Source organism: Lynx rufus, unplaced genomic scaffold, assembly GCF_022079265.1.
Source record: "Lynx rufus isolate CCGP_SWC_20201006 ecotype Redwood Valley unplaced genomic scaffold, mLynRuf1.p SCAF_11, whole genome shotgun sequence".
Taxonomy (NCBI): Eukaryota; Metazoa; Chordata; class Mammalia; order Carnivora; family Felidae; genus Lynx; species Lynx rufus.
In genome coordinates, this window is record NW_025814825.1 from 27,910,947 (window position 1) to 27,935,959 (window position 25,013).

At 41.7% G+C, this 25,013-nt stretch overlaps 1 protein-coding gene across 9 annotated transcripts in view; it reads left to right on the forward strand.

The window, feature by feature from the left end:
• The window catches only part of WDFY4 (WDFY family member 4), a 293,352-nt gene that overhangs the window by 63,835 nt on the left and 204,504 nt on the right, over window positions 1-25,013 (forward strand). For all 9 annotated transcript variants that reach the window (XM_047073092.1, XM_047073091.1, XM_047073085.1 and 6 more), the window contains one exon: window positions 15,437-15,530. In XM_047073092.1, coding sequence (XP_046929048.1) covers window positions 15,437-15,530 — 94 coding nt within the window. The remainder of the gene's footprint in view (window positions 1-15,436; window positions 15,531-25,013) is intronic.

Genomic DNA, 25,013 nt, shown 5'->3' on the forward strand with positions numbered 1-25,013 from the left:
CCTTCCCTCATCAGAATCAGTTGTGAACATGCTAAGATACAGTCTCATCAACCAGATTTCCTGAATCACAGTCGCTGGGTTGGGAGTGTAGGGATTTTTAAAAAATCTCTTCTTGTTATTTTTAAGCACATTACACTTCGAGAACATCTTCCCCAGGTGCTAGGCATCTTTTCCTTAAAAACATTTGTTAAACGTCTAACTTTTTTTATTAAGGTAAATTCACATAACATGAAATTCATAATTGTATTTTATATATTTTTTAAGTTTATTTATTTATTTTGAGAGAGGGAGGGGTAGAGAATGCACAAGCAGGGGAGGCACAGAGAGAAGGAGAGACAGAATCCCAAGCACCACTGCTCGCCATCAGTGTGGAGCCTGATGGGGGTTTTGAAATCATGAACTGTGAGATCATGACCTGAGCCAAGATCGAGAGTCAGATGCTTAACTGACTGAACCACCCAGGTGCCCCAAAACAACAATTTTAAAGCAGACAACTCAGTGGCATTTAGAATCTTCATGATGTGCAAACACTACCTCTATCTAGTTCCAAAATATTTTCATTCCTCTAAAAGGAAAACCCTGTATACGCTCCCATTCCTTCAGCCAACCACTGTGCCACAGCCAGGTTTTCTGTCTCTTTGGATTTACTAATTTGGATATTTCATATAAATAGAATCACACAACAGGTAGCCTTTTCTGTCTGGCTTCCTTCACTTAACATGTTTTCAAGGTTCATCCCCGTTGTAACATATATCTGTACTTTATTACTTTATTATGGGTGAATATCATCCCACTGTATGTATACACCACAATTTGTAAGTGGTGTAAGTGGCTCACTGCGGTTTTGATTTGCACTTCTCTGTTGGCTAAATGATGAACATCTTCCTGTGCTTGCTGGCCATTTGTGAATTTTCTTTGGAGAAATATCTGTTCAAGTCCTTTGCTCATTTTGAAATTGGATTGTTTCTCTTTTTGTTGTTTAGTTGTATAAGTTCTTTGTATATTATGGATAATAGACCCTTATCAGTTTTATGATTTGCAAATATTCTCTCCCATTCTGTAGATTGCTCTCTTCATAATGTCCTCTGATGCACAAAAGCTTTTAATTTTGATGACATCTATGTGATCTCTTTTTTCTTTTGTTGCTTATGATTCTGGTGTTACATGTAAGAATCCATTGCCAAAATCAAAGATATGAAGATTTACCTCTGTGTTTTCCCCTAAAAGTTTTATAATTTTGGCTCTTGTGTTTAGGTCATTGATCCATTATATGATGTGAGGCCAGAGTTCATCTTCATTCTTTTGCATGTGGCTATCCGTTTCTCTCAGGACCATGTGTTGAAGATTCTATTCTTTCTCCATTGAATGGTCCTAGCATCCTTGTTGAAGACTCAATCTTATTCCACTGGACTATGTGTCAAGCTTGTACCACACTGTTTTGATTACTGTAGCATTATGGTAAGTTTTGAACTCAGGACATGTGAGCAGTCCAACTTTGTTCTTTTTAAATATCGTTGTGACTATTTAGAGTTCCTTGCAATTCCATATGAATTTGAGGACCAGCTTTTACCACTGAGTATGTTAGCTGCAGGCTTTTCATAAATGCCCTTTGTCATGTTGAGGAAGTCTTTATTGATTCTTGGTTTTCTGAGTGTTTTTTATCATGAAAGGGTGTTGGATATTGTCAAATGCTTTTCTACATCAACTGAGGCAATCATTTGTTTTTCTTCCCCTTTGTCTGCTAATGTGGTGCGTTACATTGACTGATTTTCTCATATTGAATCACTCACAGCCTGCATTCCTGGGATAATCTCCACTTGATCATAGTGTACAATCCTTTAAATATGCTGTTGGAGTTGGTTTGCTAGTGTGTTGTTGGCAGTTTTTCCATGTATATTCGTTAGGGATCTTGTCTGTAGTTTTTTGTTTGTTTGTTTCTTTGTGTAGCTTTGGTATCAAGGTAATAATATAGGCTTCCTTGCTGTTCCCTGAACATACCGGACATACTCCCAACTTAAGGGTTTTTGCTGGCTGTTCCCTTTGCTTGAAACGCTTTTCCTCAGGATATCTGCATCCCATCTTTCAAGTCTGCCCAGTTGTCACCTTCTCAAGGAGGCCAACTCTGCCACCCAAATTAAAATTGCAAATTGCTTCCTTCCTCCACCCCAGCACTCTTCATGTTTTCTCCCAATGGCACTTATCTTCCTTCATAATGTATAATTTACTTATTCATGCTAATACATTAACATATTATACTCCATTGTAATAATGCAGTATGTATTGTATAATAACTTTTATTATTTATAATTTACATATTTATTATGTTTATTATCTACACTACTCCCCTCACACCTGGGTGTGGGCTTTAGTTTAGTTTATTTATAGATGTATCCAGAGTGCTTGAATAGCGCCTGGCAAATAGTTAGGTCAATAAATATTTGTTCCATTGAATTGAATAAATTAACACCAAGGCGAGATGTACTCCTGGCAACTTAGCCATTCTTTTTAGGCTGATGGTGCCAAGGACAATGTGGCCACAGGTTATGAGAGTAGCGTTCTGGCCAAAATGTTTGAAAATCAGGTGTTTGTGGGGCGCCTGGGTGGCCCAGTCAGTTAAGCATATGACTTCGGCTCAGGTCACGATCTCACAGTTCATGGGTTCAAGCCCCGTGTTGGGCTCTGTGCTAACAGCTCAGAGCCTGGAGCCTGCTTCAGGGTCTGTGTCTCCCTCTCTCTCTGCACCTCCCCCGCTCGAGTGCTGTCTGTCTGTCTCTCTCTCTCTTAAAAATAAATAAATATTAAAAAAAAAAAAAGGAAAATCAGGTGTTTGTAATTTGGGATTAGATTTGTGGGTTTTCGTGCATTTGTTTTTATTTTTCTTATTAAGTTTTGAATTTACATATAGTAAAAGTCCCTTTTTTTTCTGTGAACTTCTATGGGTTTTAATTCACTTAATTTAGAGCCATGTGACCACCCCCACAATTGGGATACAGAACAGTCCCATCACCTCAAATAGTTCCTGAATGTTGCTCCTTGATAGTGAACCCCTAACCCCTGGTAACTACTGATGTATCCCTATAGTTTTGTCTTTTTCATTAAGTCATATAAATGTGGGTATACAATGTGTACTCTTTGGAGGCTAGTCTTTTGCATTCAGCATAAGGCCTCTGATGTCCATCCAATTTGTTGTGTGAATTGTTCATGCATTTTGATTGCTGAGTAGTACTCCATTGTATGGCTGCAAGGATTTTCTCTCAGTCTGTAGCTTGTCTTTTCATTGTTAAAGTGACTTTTACAGATTGAAAATCTTTTATTTTTATGCAGCACAATTTATTAATGTTTTTATTTTATTGGGATTTTGGTATTGTATCTAAGAAATCTTTGCCAAGCTCAAGGCCACAAAGATTTTCTACTATGTTTTCTTTTAAAAGTTTTATAGGTTTATGATCCATTTTGAGTTTCTTTTACTGCACGGTGTGAAGTTTAATTTGAGATTTACTATTTTTGTTTGCATTTGGATATCTAATTCCTCCTGTGCCATTTGTTGAAAATATTATCCATTTCCATTGAATTATCTTTGTCCCTTTGTGAAAAATCAATTGGCCATATTTATGTAAGTCTTTTTCTGGACTCTCTTCTGTTCCATTGATCTGTGTGTCTAGCCCTTCACTAATACTGTCTTGATCACTGTAGCTGTGTAATAAGTCATAACACCAGCTAATGTGAGTTCTCCAAATGTATTCTTCCTTTTCAAAATTGCTTCAATTATTTTAGTTCCTTTGCTTCTGGCTATCCTAGTATATGTAAATATAATGATCAGCCTGCCTATATCTACAAAACTGTTGGGATCTTGATTGGAATTACATTAAATCTAAGATGAATTTGGAGAGAATTGAGACAAATATATTAGATCTTCCAATCCACAGACATACTATGTTTTTCCTTTTATGTAAGTCTACGATTCCTTCCTTCCTTCCTTCCTTCCTTCCTCCCTTCCTTCCTTCCTTCCTTCCTTCCTTCCTAATAAATTCTATGGTAACTAGCATACAGAACCAGCACACTTTATTATTTTTTATTTTATGAATAGAATTTATTGTCAAATAGGCTTACATACAACACCCAGTGCTCATCCCAACAAGTGCCCTCTTCAATCCCCATCACCTCTTTTCCCCTCTCCCCCCCTCCCCATCCACGCTCAGTATGTTCTCTGTACTTAAGAGTCTCTTGTGGTTTGCCTCCATCCCTCTCTGTTTGTAACTATTTTTTTCCCCGTCTCTTCCACCATGGTCTTCTGTTAAACTTCTCAAGATCCACATATGAGTGAAAACATATGTTATCTGTCTTTCTCTGACTGACTTATTTCACTCAGCATAATACCTTCCAGTTCCATTCATGTTGTGGCAAATGGCATGATTTCATTTTTTCTCATTGCCAAGTAGTATTCCATTGTGTATATAAATCACATCTTCTTTATCCACTCATCAGTTGATGGACATTTAGGCTCTTTGATGATTTGGCTATTGTTAAAAGTGCTGCTATAAACATTGGGGTACACGTGCCCCTATGCATCAGTACTCCTGTATCCCTTGGGTAAATTCCTAGTAATGTTATTGCTGGGTCGTAGGGTAGTTCTATTTTTAACTTTTTGAGGAACCTCCACACTGTTTTCCAGAGTGGCTGCACCAGTTTGCATTCCCACCAACAGTGCTAGAGGGTTCCTGTTTCTCCACATCCTCGCTAGCATCTGTAGTTTCCTGATTTGTTCATTTTAGCCACTCTGACCGATGCGAGGTGATATCTCAGTGTGGCTTTGATTTGTATTTCCCTGATGAGGAGTGACGTTGAGCATCTTTTCATGAGCCTGTTGGCCATCTGGATGTCTTCTTTGCAAAAGTGTCTATTTGTGTCTTCTGCCCATTTCTTCACTGGATTATTTGTTTTTCAGGTGTAGAGTGTGGTAAGTTCCTTATAGATTTTGGATACTAGCCCTTTATCCAATATGTCATTTGCAAATATCTTTTCCCAATGTGTCGGTTGCCTTTTAGTTTTGTTGAATGTTTCCTTTGCAGTGCAGGAACTTTTTATCTTGATGAGGTCCCAATAGTTCATTTTTGCTTTTAATTCCCTTGCCTTTGGAGATGTGTCGAGTAAGAAATTGCTGCGGCTGAGGTCAAAGAGGTTTTTTCCTGCTTTCTCCTCTAGGGTTTTGGTGGTTTCCTGTCTCGCATTCAGGTCCTTCATCCATTTAGAGTTTATTTTTGTGAATGGTGTAAGTGGTCTAGTTTCATTCTTTTGCATGTTGCTGTCCAGTTCTCCCAGCACCATTTGCTAAAGAGACTGTCTTTTTTACATTGGATACTCTGTCCTGCTTTGTCAAAGATTAGTTGGCCATACATCTGTGGGTCCAATTCTGGATTCTCTATTCTATTTCATGGTCTATGTGTCTGTTTTTGTGCCAATACCATACTGTCTTGATGATTACATCTTTGTAGTAGAGACTAAAGTCTACTTATGATGCCTCCCTCTTTGGTTTTCTTCTTCAATATCACTTTGGCTATTTGGGGTCTTTTGTGGTTCCATACAAATTTTAGGATTGCTTGTTCTAGCTTCAAGAAGAATGCTGGTGCAATTTTGATTGGGATTGCATTGAATGTGTAGATTGCTTTGGGTGGTATTGACATTTTAACAATATTTATTTTTCCAGTCCATGAGCATGCAATGTTTTTCCATTTCTTTGTGTCCTTTTCAATTTCCTTCATAAGCTTTCTATAGTTTTCAGCATACAGGTCTTTAACATCTTTGGTTAGGTTTATTCCTAGGTACTTTATGGTTCTTGGTGCAATTGTAAATGGGATCAATTTCTTTATTCCTCTTTCTGTTACTTCATTATTGGTGTATAAAAATGCAACTGATTTCTGTACATTGATTTTGTACTGTGCGACTTTGCTGAATTCATATATCAGTTCTAGCAGTCTTTCAGTGGAGTCTTTCAGGTTTTCCATGTAGAGTATCATGTCATCTGAGAAAAGTGAAAGTTTGACTTCTTTGCCAGTTTTGATGCCTTGTATTTTATCTTGTTGTCTGATTGCTGATGCTAGGACTTCCAACACTATGTTAAACAACAGCGGTGAGAGTGGACATCCCTGTTGTGTTCCTGAAAGCTGAGAGCTGAGAGCTTTCCCCCATTGAGGATGGTATCAGCTGTGGGCTTTTCATATGTGGCTTTTATAATGTTTAAGTATGTTCCTTCTATTCTGACTTTCTTGAGGGTTTTTATTAAGAAACGATGTTGTATTTTATCAAATGCTCTTTCTGCATCTATTGACAGAATCATATGGTTCTTATCCTTTCTTTTATTAATGTGATATATCACACTGATTGATTTGTGAATATTGAACCAGCTCTGCAGCCCAGGAATGAATCCCACTTGATCCTAGTGAATAATTCTTTTTATATGATGTTGAATTTGATATGCTAGAATCTTGTTGAGAATTTTTGCATCCATGTTCATCATGGATATTGGCCTGTAGTTCTCCTTTTTTTGTAGTTCTCTGTCTGGTTTGGGAATCAAGGTAATGTTGGCTTCATAGAATGCGTCTGGAAGTTTTCCTTCAATTTCTATTTTTTGGAACAGCTTGAGAAGGATAATTATTAACTCTGCTGTAAATGTCTGATAGAATTCCCCAGGGAAGCCATCTGGTCCAGGACTCTTATCTGTTGGGAGATTTTTGATAACTGATTCAATTTCTTCACTAGTTATGGGTCTGTTCAAATTTTCTATTTCTTCCCGTTAGAGTTTTGGAAGTGTGTGGGTGTCCAGGAATTTGTACATTTCTTCCAGGTTGTCCTGTTTGTTGGCATAGTTTTTTTATAGTATTCTTTGATAGTTGCTTGAATTTCTGAGGGATTGGTTGTGACAAATCCATTTTCATTCGTGATTATATCTATTTGGGTCCTCTCTCTTTTCTTTTTGAGATGTCTGGCCAGGGTTTATCAATTTTGTTTATTTTTTCAAAAAACCAACTCAATTTCATTGATCTGTTTTACTATTTCTTTTTTTTTTATTCTGTATTTTTTATTTCTGCTCTGATCTTTATTATTTTTCTTCTTCTGCTGGGTTTGGGGTTTCTTTGTTGTTCTGTTTCTAGTTCCTTTAGAACTTTAGGTGTACTGTTAGATTTTGTATTTGGGATTTTTCTTATTTCTTGAGATAGGCCTGGATTGCGATGTATTTTCCTCTTAGGACTGCCTTTGCTGCATCCCAAAGGGTTTGGATTGTTGTATTTTCATTTTCATTTGTTTCAATATATTTTTAAATTTCTTCTTTAATTGCCTGGTTGACCCATTCATTCTATAGTAGGATGTTCTTTAACCTGCATGCATTTGGAGGTTTTCCAGACTTTTTCCTGTGATTGATTTCAAGTTTCATAGCATTGTGATCTGAAAGTGTGCATGGTATGATCTCAATTCTTTTATATTTATTGAGGACTGTTTTGTGACCCAGTACGTGATCTATCTTGGAGAATGTTCCATGTGCACTCGAGAAGAATGTATATTCTGCTGCTTTAGGATGCAAAGTTCTAAATATATCTCTCAAGTCCATCTGGTCCAGTGTATGATTCAAGGCCATTGTTTGTTTATTGATTTTCTGCCTAGATGATCTATCCATTGTTGTAAGTGGAGTATTAAAGTCCCCTGCAATTACCACATTCTTACCAATAAGGTTGCTTATGTTTGTGATTAATTGTTTTATATATTTGGGTGCTCCCATATATAAATGCATAAACATTTATAATTGTTAGCTCTTCCTGACGGATAGACCCCATAATTATTATATAATGTCCTTCTTCATCTCTTGTTACAGTCTTTATAAAATCTAGTTTGTCTGATATAAGTATGGCTACTCCAGCTTTCTTTTGAATCCCAGTGGCATGATAGCTGGTTCTCCACCCCTCACTTTCAATCTTAAGGTGTCCTCAGGTCTAAAATGGGTCTCTTGTAGACAGAAAATAGATGGGTCTTGTTTGTTTTTTTTTTATCCATTCTGATACCCTACGTCTTCTGATTGGAGCATTTAGTCCCTTTACATTCAGCGTTATTATTGAAAGATATGGGTTTAGACTCGTTGTACTATCTGTAGATATTTGCTTCTAGTGATGTCTCTTGCCTTTGTGGTCTTTGCAACACTCACAGAGTTCCCCTTAGGCTCTCTTGTAGGACTGGTTTAGCGGTAATGAATTCCTTCAGGTTTTGTTTGTTTGGGAAAACTTTTATCTCTCCTTCTATTCTGAGTGACAGGAGTGCTGGATAAAGGGTTCTTGGCTGCATATTTTTCGTATTCATCACATTGAAAATTCCCTGCCACTCCCTTCTGGCCTGCCAAGTTTCAGTATATAGATCTGCTATGACTCTTATGTGTCTACCATTGTAGGTTAAGGCCCGTTTATCCCTAGCTGCTTTCAGAATTCTCTCTTTATCTTTGTATTTTGCCAGTTTCACTATGATATGTCGGGCAGAAGATTGATTCAAGTTACATCTGAAGGGAGTTCTCTGTGCCTTCTGGATTTCAATGTCTGTTTCCTTCCCCAGATTGGGGAAATTCTCAGCTATGATTTGTTCAAGCACACCTTCAGTCCCTTTTTCTCTCTCTTCTTCTTCTGGAACTCCTATGATACAGATATTGTTTAGTTTCATTGAATCACTTAGTTCTATAATTCTCCCCTCATGATCCAGAATTTTTTTTATCTCTTTTTCTCTGCTTCATATTTTTCCATAATTTTATCTTCTGTTTCACCTATTCTCCCCCACTGCCTCTCAGTTCTCACTGTCACCTCCTCTAGTTTATTTTGCACCTCATTTACAGCATTTTTAAATTAATCATGATTATTTTTTAGTTCCTTGATCTCTGCAGCAATAGATTCTCTATTGTCTTCTACGCTTTTTTTCAAGTCCAGCGATTAATCTTATGACTATTATTCTAAATTCTTGTTCAGTTATATTGTTTGTATCTGTTTTGAGCAATTCTTTAGCTGTCATTTCTTCCTGGAATTCTTTTGAAGAAAATTCTTCTGTTTCATCATTTTGGCTAGCTTTCTGTCCCTTATGTGTTTTAAAAGCTTGTTATATGCCCTGCACCTGCGAGCACTACTATATTAAAGAGGGGTCATACACGGTCCAGGGCCTGGCCCTTCCGGAGGTATTTTTTGGAGAGTGTTACTTGCTCTCTGTTGTTGTGACATTCGTTATTTTATCTCCCTACTCGTAGTGATGTTTTGAACCCTCCACTAAGTGTGCTTTGATTTGTTTGTTGAAGTAGCCCTGTAAAGGAAAACAAACAAACAGAAAACAAAAACACACAACCCCACAAACAAACAAACCTCAAAAACACAAAACCAGAGACCCCAGCTACAAGTAAACAACAGGGTGGAGGCGATGCTGATGGAAGAGGCCTTATCCCATACAAAGAAATAAATGACAGGGGTGGGGAAAAAGAAAAAAATGAAACTTGATCAGACAGAGAAACTATACGGCTTAATCCAGAGAGAGAGAAAGGAGAATAAAGAAGGAGGTGTGAAACGTGGATCAAGAGAATGGATTAGATACGTCTGCTTAAACAGACCAAAGACCAGAGTAACGAGACTAGAGGAAGGGAGAGATAAGAAGGAGAAAAGGAAGACTATATCTATATAATAAGAACTGTCCAAGAATTAGACCAGGCAATGCAGCAGCGCTGGTCTGGAGGAGGGGCCTTCCGGTTCCTCAGCACCTATTCTGCTCCAGTAGATACACAGTTCCCAGACGCGGTTGGGCGTGGCTTGGCATAGGCGGCCCCGCCTCCACTGTGGGCCCTGCGGTCTGATCCCTGAAGCCCCACCTTGTTGGTGATGGGGAGAAAAATGGCGATACCCCAGTCTCTCTTCCACCGACGGATATCCCAAACCACACTGATCCAGCCGTCCTCACTGTACTGCGGGTGCAAACGAGGTGGTTTGTCTTGCCCACTCCAGTGCCTGGTGCTTGGCTGGGGTTCAAACTCCCTCCTCCGGCAGATACTGGGGAAATGCTGCTCTGCACCGCCTGATATATGGTCCCCTGCTGGCAGGCGCAAGCAGGCTTTGTCCTGTCCCACAGCTCTCCAGGGAGGGGATCGCTTTCTCCTACTGGGGACTGCACCCCTGACCTAGCCACTGAACCCGGGGCTGGCTCCTCTCCTCCCCAGGTGCGCAATCCCAGCAGCCAACTCCAGTCCGGAGAAAGCCCCAGGAGTTAGAGATTGGATCTTTCTCCATCCAGGTCCAAGGTTTTTCTCTTGTCCAGATATAGTCCTGTGCTTCCCCATCTGCTCTTTCTCTTTCCTTTCTCTCCGCAGAAAGGGATCCCTCCCCTCCGTTCGTTTTCTCTCTCCCAGCTCGCAATCACGCACCTAAGGCCCCTCAGATTGTCCCAGTGGGTCCCTGGAAGCGACTGTTTCTTTGTCTCCTGGAATCTCAGAGTTCAAAGTTCGTTAACTTTAACACTGCTTTGTTTGAGAGAGGAGGGAACTTTGGATCCTCCTACTTCTCCACCATGTTGGCCCCTCCTTTTCCAATACTTCATGTTTTGAATATGACTTTATGGGGCAAATTCAGAAAGTTCATCTAAATTTGGTTATTTGTACTTATAAAATTAGAACCTTCCTGGTGCTTTTTGGCCACTGTGGTCCAAATTTATGAGGTTTTTGGAGTGACAGTGGGATTCATGGGGTCTGGAGCCGATGGCCAAGAAAGAATTCTTGAAGTCGTCTTTGGTGCAAAAAGGTGATTTTATTAAAGCATGGGGACAGGACCTGTGGGCAGAAAGAGCTCCCCAGCACACTTAAAAAAAAAGAGTTATACCTAAGTATTTATTCGTTTTTTGAGCTTTATTTTAAGTGACATTTTTAACGTTTTGTTTTCCAGTTGTTTAATTCTAGTATATAGGAATATGATTAATTTTAACATGTAATTGTGAACCCTGAGACTTTGTTAAATTCACTTATTAGTTCTGAGAGTTGTTTTTTTTTTAATACATTGCTTAGGATTTTCTGTGTAGACAATCATATTGTCTGGGAATAGTGAGGTTTTATGTCTTCCTTTCCAATCTGTTGTTCCAAACATGGTACTGAATAGGACCAGTGACAGCGGACATCCTTGATTTGTTCTTAGTCTTGGGGAGAAAGTGTTCAGTCAATCTTTTGCCATCAAATATTATATCAGCTCTGGGTTTCTTCTTCCTTTTAGGTGTCCAGTATCAGGTTATGGATACTTCCTTCTATTTCTAGTTTACTGATAACTTTTTTCATGAACAAATGTCAAATTTCTCAAATGCTTTTTTCTGTGTATGATCATGTTATTTTATTTTAAAATTTATTTATTTATTTACTTATTTATTTTCTGAGATAGTGAGAGAGAGAAAGGGGAGGGGGGATGTGGAGAGAGAATCTTAAGCAGGCTCCACTCCCAGCATGGAGTCTGATGCAGGGCTCTAGCTCATGACCATGAGATCATGACCTGAGCTGAAGTCTGAAGCTTAACCGACTGAGCCACTCAGGCACCTAAGTTCAAAATATTTTAAAACTTTTCTTGAAACTTTGTCTTTAACCCATGAGCTATTTAGAACTATGTTGTTTACAGCATGAATGTGCTGAATACCACTGAACTGGTCACTTGAAAATGGTTAAGATAGTAAGTTTTATGTCATTTGTTTTTTTATCACAACTAATAAGAAATATGTTTAGTTCCCAAGTACATGGAAGATTTTCATTTATCTTTCTATTATTCATTTTTAATTTAATTCTGTCACGATCAGAGAACATACTTTGTATGATTATACTTATTTGATATGGTTTAAGGTTTATTTTATGACCTAGACTATGGTCTCTTTTGACAAAGTTTCCACAGAATGTGAAAAGAGGGTGTATTCTGAAGTTGTTGAGTGGGATGTTCTCTAAGTCAATCACATTGGTTGTTTATAGTGTTGTTCAGTTTTATACTTTTGATTGTTTTCTGTCTACTTTTCCTATCAATTACTGAAAGAAGAGTGTTGAAGTCTCCAGCTATAACTGAATTTGTCTGTTTGTCCTTCTACTTCTACTAGTTTTTCTTTATGAATTTTGATGCTCTGTTGTGAGATGCCTACACATTTTGGGTGCTGTGCTGCCTTTAATGATTGTGCAACATAACCTGTTCATTCCTGGTAATTTTCATTGCTCTGAAGCCTGTTTTTTTCTAGGATTAGTAGAGCCACACCAGCTTTCGTTTGATCAGTGTTAGCATGGTTTAAATTTTTTCTAGCCTTTTTCTTTTAATCTGTCTATATTATTATATTTCAAGTGTGTGGCATATAGTTTGGGTTTTTTCCCCCATTCTGACAATATGTGTCTATTAATTGGGGTATGTGGACAATTTTTATTTCATGTAATTTTTGATATGGTTGGACTTAGGTCTACCATTTTGTTATTTGTTTTCTCCTTGTTCCCCTTTTTTGTTCCTCTGTTTCTCTTTCCCTAACTTTTTGTGGATTATTTGAATATATTATAGTATTCAGTTTAAATGTATCTGTAGTATTTTTTTACTATCTCTCTTTGTCTTCTTTCTTTAGTGCTTGTCTTAGGGATTACAATGCACAAACTTAACATCCTACTTAGAATTAATATTTTGCTACTTCGAATGAAATACAGAAAGTTTACCTCTATGCAGGTTCCTTTACTCTCTGCTATTTTTGTTGTAATATTCATAGTATTACATCTAGTAATATTTTTCTTTCAACCATCATACATATGTTAAGAACTTCAGAAAAAAATGTAGTCTATTTAAAAAAAATGTTTATTTATTTAGACAGAGAGAGAAAGAGAGAGAGTGAACACAAGAAGGGGCAGGGGTAGAGGGAGAGGGAAAGAGAATCCCAAGGAGGCACCACACTGTCAGCACAGACCCCAAAGTGGGGCTTGATCCCACAACCCTGGGATTATGGCCTGAGCCAAAATCAAGAGTAGGATGCTTAACTGACTGAGCTACCCAGGCGCCCTGAAAAAACATACTCTATTAAGGTTGTCCAATTATTTACCATTTCTCTTGGTCTTTCTTCATTCCTGAAATAGCATGTTTCTTTCTATTACTATTTCCCTCCCATCTGAAAAACTTCCAGTATTATTTTTTGAGAAAATCTCATGACAAGAAATTCTCTTTGTTTTCCTTCATCTGGGAACATATTTCTTTTGTCTTTATTTCTGAAAGATATTTTCCTGGATATGGAATTATGTGTATTTCTTTTCAACGCTTTACAATTATTGTTCCTTTAGTTTCTGATTTCTCATGAGAAAATCCACAGCCATTCAAATTGTTGTTCCCCTGTATATAGTGTGTTTTTTTTTTTTTTTTCCTCTGGCTGCTTTCAAGATTTTTTAAATTGTCTTTAGAGTTTACTAGATTGACTGTGATGTTCCTGGGCACATATTGCTTTGTGATTTTGTTAAGCTTCTTAAATCTTTAAGGGTATGTATTTCACCAGATTTAAAGAAACAACAGCTAAAACTTTCCTGAAAAATTTTTTTACACTACACTCGTTCTCCTATTCTTCTGGAACTCCTACCATAGGATGTTAGATCCTTCAGTATTATTACACATGAGTTTGAGGCTTTCTTATGTTGAAAAAAAAAACTTTTCTTTTTTTGTTGTTCACATTGGGCAATTTCTGTTGATCTATCTTTCAATTCATGGGCTCTTATCTGTTTCATCTTATTGTTTTATTGTTCTCATTTAGTGAGATTTTTAAATTCATTATTGTATTTTCAGCTCTTAAGTTTCCATTTGACTCTTTTTTTACTGCTTCAGTTTCTTTACTGAGACTTTCTAGCTTTTCATTCATTTCAATAGTATTCACCCTTATTCCTTACCAGTGTGGTTACTAACAGCTGATTTAAAGTTTTGTCTGATAATTCCAACATCTATGTCATCTCAAGCTTCTCATCATCTATTGATTATCTTTTTCTGTGTGAGATATTGAGATTTCTCTGACTTGTTCTATGCTAAGTAATTTCAGATTGTGTCTGGGACATTTTGAATGTTGTGAACTCTAGCTCCTGTTCATGTCTTCTGGAGAATGTTGATTATTTTGCTTTAGCAGGCAACCAACCAGGTTAGGTTCAGTCTGCAAGTTCTTACCTACCTTCTGTGGACAACGTTTCCAGTATTAGTTTGGTTTCACAGACTTGCCAGTGCGATTTGATCTATTCTCTATTTGCCCATGAAGTTGCCAGTATAGGGTGGTAGTTTCTCCTTGAGTTCAGTTCTCAAAGCCTTTGGAATGTGGTTTAGGGTCAGATCCGCACATGCACAGCTAGCTCAGAGTTGAGCCCAGAGGTTGATACATCATCTGACGTTCTTAAGTCTCCTCCTCGTCATCATCTCCCCAATACTTTATGGCTCTCAGGGGCCCCTTCCTTCTCCTCTGTCTAGGAATGTGAAGCTTTAGTTTCCCTGTCATTTCACATACTTCTCACCACTGCATCTGTTTCTGGGGCCAAGCAGGAAAGGAAAAAGAGAGACAACAGCAGTGGGGATTTGGCCTATATTCTTGGAACCATGGTTATTTTGGTTTGAGAGGATTGTCTTCTCCCAGGATTTCAGGCACCTGCCTGGCCACTGCTACTGCTGTGGGGTTGCCTGGAGGCTGGCTGAGAAAGAATGAAGAAATCTAGCAAAGAAAATCCCAGGGGTTCTCCTCCGTGTTCTATGATTTGCAGTGGCCTCCTTTCCTGCTCCTCAGACCAGAAACAGAGATCTTTTCTTGGTGCTCTGTCCTTGTCTGCACGTGGTGCCCATTTCAGTTTTCAGACTCCCTATGAGCCCATACCAAGGAATGCTGGAGGGAGAAGCCCCAGGAAATAAACTCAATGCCAGTTGCATGGTGCTTTGGGTTTGGTTTCCCTCTCTGCTACCATTTATGTTTCAGAGCCATCAGAGAGCTGCTCGTGTGTCCTATGTGAGTTTTGAGTTGCATTCGGTGGGTAGGACAGAGTAGAGCATGCTTACACCATCTTGAAGGGATCCGGAAGCCCTTGTATGTGTGTGTTCAACATAAAACGAGAGCGGCTCCATCTCCTACAATGCCTGGAAAGAAGGGGAAAGGACAGGCAGCTAACTTGGCGTTGAATATCAACTGTGAACCAGCCACAGCGCCCTGGTGCACAAAAGCATTATTTAACGTCTCTCTGAGGCAAGAGCTCCAGTTTGTGAGCTCCACTGTCTAGTTGGGGAAAATTCAGCTCAGACTAATTATTTCAAAGTCATATAGATAACTAGTGGTAGACTGAGGATGTGTATTATGGCCTGTCTTAGAAAAATTCAGAAAGGTTTGTGAAAAGCAAAAGACACTGGAAAACTCAAAACTGATACCCTGCTCCCCCTTCTCTCTGCAGGATGGATGAAGGCGATGCTGTGATCATACACCCCGGGGTCCTGTGCATCATGGTGAGACTGCTGCCTCGGTTGTACCATGAAGACCACCCCCAGGTACTTGTTGATGAACACACATCTTTGTCTTTTTCACATGACTGATCGTTTAAGCTCCTTCCGGCCAGACTGTTTTCTTTTTTGCTTTTGCCCTCAGTGCCCTGCATTAGCAGAGCCACCCTTGCAAAGCACCTTCCGCAGGGGAGATTCAGTATGTCTGCGACCCTTGATTGAGTCCTGCCCCCCCTTCCAAGGCCATTTAAAACAGGTCATTTCTTCTGGCAAAGTGACCTTCTAAAAACAACAGCCAAACAAAAACCAGTTGAAATGATTCAACCTTCATGAGGCAAGCCCTGGATGCTAAGGATGGTGCTGGGCCTTGGGGGGCTCAGCAGTCCTTGCCTCCCATCCATTCATCCATCCTGTGGATGTTGGCTGTGATCCTGGCTTGGCGCTCTGTGGAGGACATGCCAGGCCAACAAGATGGAGCCTGTCCGTGGATCCTGCATCCATCATGGGGACCAAGAAGTGGTACCAGTGCAGACAGGCTAAATAAATAAGCTCCCAAATAAATATACAATTACCAATTATGACAAGTGATAATGAGGGGAAAAACAGGATGCTGAGAAAGAATAATGGGAATGGAGATGGGGGAAGGCCTAATTCAATCTAATTTAGAGGAAGGGGTGGAGGTCAGGGAAGCCATCTCCTAGATGGTGACATTCAAGCCGAGCCCTGAAAGCTGAGTAACAATTAACCAGGCAGGAAGGAGTCTGCTGCAGGCGGCTGGAGTGGGAGCAAAGGGGGAGAGTGGGGAATGTGCCAGATGTGACAGGCAGAGGAAGACTGGAGCCTTGTTTAAGTATGGAGTTCTGTCTCAAGGGCAGCAAGAAGCATCTCTCAAGTGAGTGGACGATGACTCTACCAGGTTTTTGTATCAGAAATATCTCTTTCGTTGTTGCGTGGGGAAGGGCCTGGGAATGGGGACAGAAGTTAGCGGGCCATGTCTTGCAGTTCCACATTGGCGGTGACTCAGGTAGGGTGGTGTCTGGGTAAGTGTGAAGAGAGAGGAGACATCGAATCACAGAGCCCCGAGATGAATGGGTCCAGGGAGTGGGAAGAGGAAGTCAAAGGCAACCCTCAAGTTCCCGTCCTGGAAGAACGAAGGGCCCTATTGCAGAGTGAAAGGTTGGAGCAATAGAACAAGACAATTCTTGAACACGTTCACTCCATTTGTATGATAAATACTTTAGAAATTCTGAGGAAGAAACTGGAAGGGTTGAGGAAGACCCGGAGGATGCACGCTTTGCTTAGCAGCAGATGGAAGGAAATGAGTGGAACGGAGCAACCAGGCGTGGTGCTGGACCCTTTCACGGCTTATTTGTCCTCACAGCAGTTTCAGCGGGAGTATTATTGTCTGTTTTAACCAGCGGGGAAACAGAGCCTCAGACAACGTAAAGCGCTTTGAAGGATTCCCCGTTGGTGGACTTGGTATTAAATGTGGTCCTACCTGGCGACAGGTCTCCTGGTCTGTTCCCTGCACAGCGGTGGCTTCCTTGGGAAGAATGAGGGGCGGGGGTTGCAGGCCCAGCTTTTCTTTGTCCAGGACTTAAAAAGGAAATTATATGTTCTAGGAAGAAGTGACAACTAGGGGCGTTATTAATCACAGCCTGAAAATGTCAATGACCTGGTAAAATACTGTAAGTCCTCTGAAGTCAGTGAGAGAAGTAGAGTCAGGAGCAAAAGCCTTGATGTGTAAGAAAGGGAACCGTTTTCACTAAGGCAATTCTGTAGTATTTGATACAGGCTTAAAAAAAAAAAGAGTAGGGGGCTGGCCTGTTTCCATGGCTCTAGATCCCTTTGTAACTGGAATCATTGTTCTCGTTCTTATTCCTTTTCTGGGAAGTGACAATGAAATGATTATCAAACCAATGAACAGAGACACATGTCATAGTGAAATGGAAGGCACTTTATATTTTTCAACATTTATGGAAAAGCAGCAGGCTGGGATAAGATGGGTCTGATTGTTTCTTTAGTTATCTATTGCTGTGTAACAAACTACTGCCAGGTTAACAAACCATGTCATTCCTTCTCATGGTACGTGTGGGGTAGGAATTTAGATGGGCACGGCAGGGACAGCTCCTCTCTGTGCCACATGGTAGTCGGTGGGATGGACCATTTAAGATGTCTTCTTTACTCATGCAACCCGTGCCTCGCAAAGCTGGTTCTGATGGCAGGGGGTTCCCGGGCTGGGTCACATGTCTGGGGCCTTGGTTTGAGCTGCTCATAAGATCCTGGGTTCTCCTCCATGGAGCCTTCTCCATCTGGCCTCTACCTGTGTCCTTCCAAGTGGACCCTCCAACCGGCCACATAGTAGCTCAGAGACCCCAAAGGCACAAGAGCAGAAGCTGCCTGCCCTTCCAAAGGCTTAGGCCTTGAACAAGGCAGCCTGGCTTCCACAGCATTGGTCTACTGGTCAAAGTGAGTCATAGGTTCAGCTTAGACTCTGTTGGAAGGGCCATATGCCTCCCTTACTGACGTGAGGGGTTGCATGCATATATATAGGACAGAAGGAATTGTTAGGGGTTATCTTTTAAGACCAGCGCCTTAAGCATTAACTGGTAGATAAAAATATTCGACCCCTAAATAAAATGTCCTTTAATTCTTTAAATGTCGTCTAACCATTTAGTTGTCTCAAGTGTGGGACTTTGCTTTCTTTACCTTGGCATTCAAGATTGGCCTGCCTGGAGCATTTTGGAAACTAATAGACACTCAGGGGCTATCTCTATGCTAGGCATGTTATTTCATCAATATTCGTAACAGCTCATTCCAGTACTCTAGAATCTCCCCATTTTGCAAGTGCTTGAGACTCAAGAAAGTTCTGTGGTCATGGGGCTGGTGAGGAGAGGTCTGGAGCTCACTCCCAGGCCCCAAGTCAAGAAGTGCTTGATGAATGGGTCTCTCATTCTTTGAAGCTTTGGCAGAATGTAGGATCATGCATTCTTAGCCTCGTACATTTTTCCAGGTGCAATAGCCTCATTGTGAGGATGTCTGGCTTCCTCAGCTATATTTCCAACCATGTAATGTGCTTGCAATGAGAACAACCAAGCCAGTGGTATGAGTGGCCTTAGCAGTCAGGCGGTTGCTGGTGGATGTGTTGTGCGAAACTCCACCACAGTGATGACCCGTGACGTGAGACAGAGCAGAAGGTGGCCTATCTCTCATCTCCTAGGGCATGGAAATTGTATGGATGGACCTGAGTTTCAGATCCACTCTGTGAGTTGTCACATTAGTGCATGGAGTGGGACTCTACTCCTCTGTGATGGCAATCAGACATATTAAGTATGCAAATGAGAACTCCATTTGTTAGGATTCTTTTTCTCCAGTCAAGTCACAATAAGTAATTTAAGGAGAAGTCTAATTCTCCCTCACTGTCTCAAACATGCAAATGAAATGTAGTAGTGCGTTTTCTCAAATATTTGCTGCAGATGCCAAATCAGCAGCTATTAAAAGTTGAATAATTACAGTAATTAATTTCTGGAAGGGGGGGGTGGGAAACCTCATAACAATCAATAGAAGAGCAAATCAAATGAGAAACGAGACCACACAGGAAAAAGCCGGAACAGAAAGGGCTGCAGGACTGCACCTTTGGTGCAGGAAAGTGCAGTAGATGGCAGTGTTACTAAGAGGATGGAATGTGAGATCCCCCTCTCCCTTTAGGTGGGCCTGATTGTTCCCAGCATTACACGTGTAGCCACCCTCCTCAGATGATCTTCCTACCTCATGGGTGAGAAACTGATGGCTTTCCAAGGCACAGATGTCATTTCAGGGGTGATAGCTTAAATAACTACACATATGGGGTATCTGTTTTATTTCTTTTTTTTTTAATTTTTTTTCTTAACGTTTATTTATTATTGAGAAACAGAGAGAGACAAAGCATGAGCATGGGAGGGGCAGAGGGAGGAGGAGACAGAGAATCCAAAGCAGGCTCCAGGCTCTGAACTGTCAGCACAGAGCCCGACGCAGGACTCAAACCCACAAACTGCGAGATCATGACCTGAGCCGAAGTCAGACGCTCAACCAACTGAGCCACCCAGGCGCCCCTGATTTATTTCTAATCATGGCCGTAGGAAAATTGTTTTGCTCACAACCAAGAGGTGTCTTTCCCTCGACCCTCCAAAATGTTAGCACCATGAACTGCTCTTGGAAAGATAATCCAGTTGGGTTTTTTTTTTTTTTTTTGGCCTCCTGTGTCATCACCAGTGTTAAAATTGGACTGGGGGAATTCAGCTGTGACTGTTGCTGTCCTAAGCACAAGGCAGACATGGAGTCCAGCTCAGTTCTCTGGGGGCTGAGTTGGCCTCAGAAAGAAGCAACAAATTGGCAAGACGACGTTTTCCCTTTCTAGATGCTCAGCAGCCTTAAGGGTCTCGTTGTAGGGATGTGGCTGTGGGCCAGAACTCTGACCGGTCCTGCAAGGGCTCTCTGGTCCCCAGCATCACTCTGCTTTCATCAGGACTGCCTTCTTCAGTGACTAGTGGGGGGCATTTGCTTGTGCTCGTAAGTGTAACTCAGAGGGTGGGAAGCCAGATCCAGTTTCACAGAGGTGGAACTCAGATTGTGACGGAGCAGCCAATGGGATGTACGTGCGACTGTGAATAATTACTCACACCTTCTAGATGCTGCTGGGGATTCAGAGATGAATGTCACGGGAGCTCACACTCTGAGTCGAGGGTGGCTAGGAAGAGGAGTGTAGAAGACAGCAAGACCACACTCTCATGACTATAACAAAGGTTTGCCCACCGGGCCTTGGGACGGAGGGGAGGGAAAGCCACAGAGAGCTGGGGATATGGCTGGAATCTGGAGCCAGGCTTTAAAGAAATGGCGCCTGGGTGGCTCAGTTGGTTAAGCAACCCACTTCTGCTCAGGTCATGATCTCACCCTTCATGAGTTCGAGCCCCGTGTCAGAATTGAATTGTATTGGGTTACCATCCATCATCATCATCATCATCATCATCACCATCATCATCACCACCTGCACCACACTCTTTAGTGAACACCTACTGTATGAGAGTAGATTTCAAGCTTTGAAGACAGCAGGGTTTCAGATCTCAGCTCTGCCCCTGAACAGTCACACAGCTGTGGGAAATGACTTAACCTCTGTGACCCTTAACTTTCTTGGCTGTAGTGTGGGGGATAATAATATCTTCCTTGTGGCATTATTGTTGACGATTAAATGACGCAGTGCGTGAGCGCTCAGCACAGTGAGCAGAACATACACCGCAGCATGGGAAGCACTTGCTAAATGGTGAAACTACTGCTTTTAGTGGCCAGAAACTCTACAAGCATTTTATCTTTATAAGACCCCTGCAAGGTGGATATCAATGTTCCCACTTTGCCGATGAGGACTTGAAACTTGTAGAAATTGAGTGACAGATTTAACATGGTTGCTAGGTGGCAGACGTCTGTGATGCCAGGCTCCTGGACCTCCAGCCTCTGTGCTGAGTGGCCTTTCCTGCGTGGACTTGGTAACCACGGGAGGCTATTGGAAAGCAACAACATGATCAGACCTGGGTATTAGGGAGACCGTGGTCTACAGTCAGTCAGTACCGCAAGTCACTGTTGGGTGCGTTCCAGATTCTACCGCCCTGGAAAAGTCCTGGGCAGTCTGATGGGACAGAAAAAAAGATCAGGCTCAGGGCTGCATTTGTCTATCAACTCTTTGTACCTTAATTTGGAAAAGCGTGCCATTTTCTGGAATTAGCCTGCATTTCAAACACATTGAACTAATCATATGGGTTTCAAATAACTAAAATATTGACAGCGTTAGTAGCCCTGGGTAGCGTTGTGTAAGAGCAGGCTATTTTAAAAGAGCCATTTCCTCCAACAAGGAAATGGGTAAAGTAGGACTCTCATTTTGTTAAATTGTGACACATCAGAAATTCCAAATATGTTGAATTTTGGGTAATCTATGCTCTTTCCTACTGGACCCCCAAAGCCCCTGGTTTCTATTGTTTCTAAATGAGAAAAATATCAATCCTGGTCAAAATCCAGTTTTCTTTTTAGGGGAACCTCTTAAATAGAGCAAATAGACACAATCTCACATAATGAAAAAGAGGATCAAAAGCAAGACACAAGGAATGTAGAATGATGGAGTAGAAGTTAAAGTTAGATGGGAAGACCTCTGGCCCAATTGTCAGGTAACCTCGCTTCTAGTGCTTTCTACCATCATTAGTTCCACGACTCATGTAGGCTACTTCCTGTCTCCACATCTCAGTTTCAGCTACTCAGATCTGGCCTAGATCACAGGGGTTGCAAACTCAATGTCTTGGGACCAGGGAGGTAAAGGAAATGAGTAGGTATACATAATAGGAAGTGTTGAGGCCTGTGGCTCTAGGGAAGGGTTCTTGTCTTGCCTAAAGGCACTTCCACTTAACTAAGGGGCAATAAAACAGGAGGAAAGCCAAACTGTGCCCACCAAATAAAACACTTTTATACACCATCAGTTGAGGACCCTTAAGAGATTTAAATTCCCTTCCTTATGATGAATGCATGACACTGTTAAAATCGTAGGCTTTGGAGTAAGACCTGGGTGGAGTGCCAGTTCTGACACTCATTAGCTATGTGACCATAGGAAACTGATGTATCTTCAAGTCTCAGTGTCCCCTTATAATATTTCCCCATTAGGAAAAGTAGTGGAGAGTGTAGTTGTAAAGTACTTAGCATAGTACTTGGCACACAGTATCTGCTCATCAGACACTGGCTCCATTGTACCCCCACACCCTTCCCTTCTAGCTTTGGCAGTCTGTATTCCTAGGACTCTGAGTCATGGCATACAAGAAATTTGGAAAGAGTAAATGGAAGATAATGCATTTTAGGTATATTTCCAACTGGCATTTTACTATTGTGAAATTAATAACAGAGAATTGATGTTGAACTACATGTTACAGTCTACTTAGGAATCAAAAGGCTGAGTTCTCTCTTCTGCCTGTTTTGCATTTGGTCTATGACCTGGGTGAAGCTCAAATGGTGGATAGCATAAAACTGGGAGGAGGAGTTACCCACTGGATGATGAAATGGGGCTGTGAAGGTTTCTACCAGCCTGAGTAATGGATCAGAACCCCATTGACTCAAAATTCAGCAGAGATGATCAGGCCTGTGCTCATGTCTGAATGCACATATCCACTGGGTGGGGAAGGAACAGAATACGTGAGAGAGTCCTAGGGGGTTTGGTGCAAGGGCAGTAATTGTCCCAAGTGAGTGAGGATACTGCTATGGTGAGTTCTACTTCTTGCTATATTTATAGAACTATAGTGCCCAATTTGAGGGAGGTGGTAGTCCCATGACCCCTTAACATGCTGCACCTCTGTTTGTCCAGAGGTGAGAAGCCAGGATGGCAAGGGATCCGAAAAACCTCCTTAGTCATGCAAGGAATAGTGAACAGATCTCCGGGTGGGTAGCTGAGAGAGAAAGACATTGGGGAAATGAGACCTGGGCAGATACTTGTCGGTCAGTTGTTGGTAGAACAGTAGAATGCACACACAAAGATCAGTTAGTCAAGCAGCCAATTATTTGTGCTTAATAAAAGGACAAACTTGCCCAGACTGGCTGGGCAGCTGTGGAGGTAATGAGCTAATCTGCCCTGGGGATTCCAAGTGGCTTAGAAATGTGGCTGTTGGTGAGTTACATATATGTGAGACTCCCACCTGGCTTCTCAAGATGGCAGAAATGGTCAAATTACTGTGTACCACTTACTAAATTCAGATGATCCCCGTGTGGGGCAGAGCCATGAGCACTTAGTTTTTCCTGTAAGTTTTGAGAGGTTGGCCTAAGACAGGATGGGATAGGTACCCACTGCCCAACCCATAGAGTCGCCAGTGTCAATTGGTTTTGCCTCGAAAACCCAGAGCTAGCCAGTACTCTGCAAGCTTCAATACCTGGGGGCCTGAGAGGCAGCGATTACGGTGATAAAGTGGCCTCTGGAGCTGAACTTCTGGTTTGGATTCCTGTGCCTCCCCCATGTAATCTCAGCAAGCTATAATCTCTCTGGCCTCAGTTCCCTCATCTGTAAGATGGGGTAATAATAGCAACTAGCTCATGGCGTTTGAGAATTAAATGAGCCAGTACATGAAAGCACTTAGAAGGGTGAGCCTTCAAATAGTGAGTGGGCAGTGACGTTAGCTCTCATCACTAGCCACGGAGCCTGCGAACATGGTAGGTGTATACTCTTGCTCTTAGAGTGAGCTGGTACAATTCACGGTGGCCTTGAAAGCCAGACACTTGGTTGGAAGTGTCCTCTACCGCCATTAGAGGAGAAGACCACAACCAAGAAGGGTTAGCGTCCTGAAAACACCTGCGTCCTATAAGAAAAAGCACTTTCACAGAAAGTGTTTCTATTGACTCCCACAACAACATACTAGGGTGGCACATATTTTCATTATTCTCATTTTAAAGCTAAGGAACTGAGGCCTAGGGAAAATAAGGAGCTAGCCCAAGTTCACTCATTAGTCAGTGTCAAATCAGCATGAGAACCTAGCTGTGGGTAGATTTTGTTGCCCTGTGCCTAGAAGGTGATGGAGGCTAATGTCTGTCTGGAAGGTCAGAAACAACACGCCAGGCCTTGCGCCACAGTTTGCTTGTGAATAAATCCCTCATCTCTACAAAAGACTGTGTACTCTACAGCCTTGTTCCGGGAATCTCCTCCAGACGATTGTGGATGGTAATCTGTTAGCAACAACAAAAAATCTGCTTTAACAATATCTCTTAACAAAGTCATGTCAACACTTGACTTTGGCTAAAGCACCAGAGACACTCAGGGTAAGTTTATGCCTCCTCTTCCTGGGGGAAGGAAGCCTGCAGGGAAGGCCTGGCTGTCAGCAGGAAGGGTTCTGGCTGAGGGTGGTGTTGGGCCTCCTGCAGCCCTGCATTGGGCTCCACTGCTCACTTGATCTAGCTCTCATGCAGTGAGGGCATGTGTGTCCAAGGGGATGGCAACTCTCCACGGATGGTTCAGGTTCCAGGCTGTGCAGGCAGCCTCCTGGATGGATGTTTACAGGCTGGTTTCCCTGGCGATGTTCTCACGGCTGACCACAGACTCATCGTGGGGGAGGGCATTGGGTGCTGGGGATGAGTCAGCCCGGCTGACGACTGGCTGTGATTGCCAGCCTTTCCCTGAAAGGCCATGTCCACTTTCACCACTTGATTTTTGCACATGCTGTTGCCTCTCCCAGAAAGACCATTTTCCCTGCTAGCCCGGCTCTGTCTTCATTGTCTTTCAACGCTTAGCTGGCACATCATCTTTTCTGACCACTCTTAGCCCTCTGGGTTAGGTGCACCTCCTGTTTTCTAGAACACCTTGAGCCCTTGTGCTTGCACTAACTGGGAAGCTATTGCAGTTGATGCAGAGACAGGTGCTAGGGCAACAAGGGTGAAGGGTCATTATCTCAGGCAGTGGTTCACAGTGTGGTGGAGACTGGGAGTGGTGGAAAGTGATCTATCTATCATCTGTCTACTGAGAGAGCCATCAGAGCATAGCATCTGTTT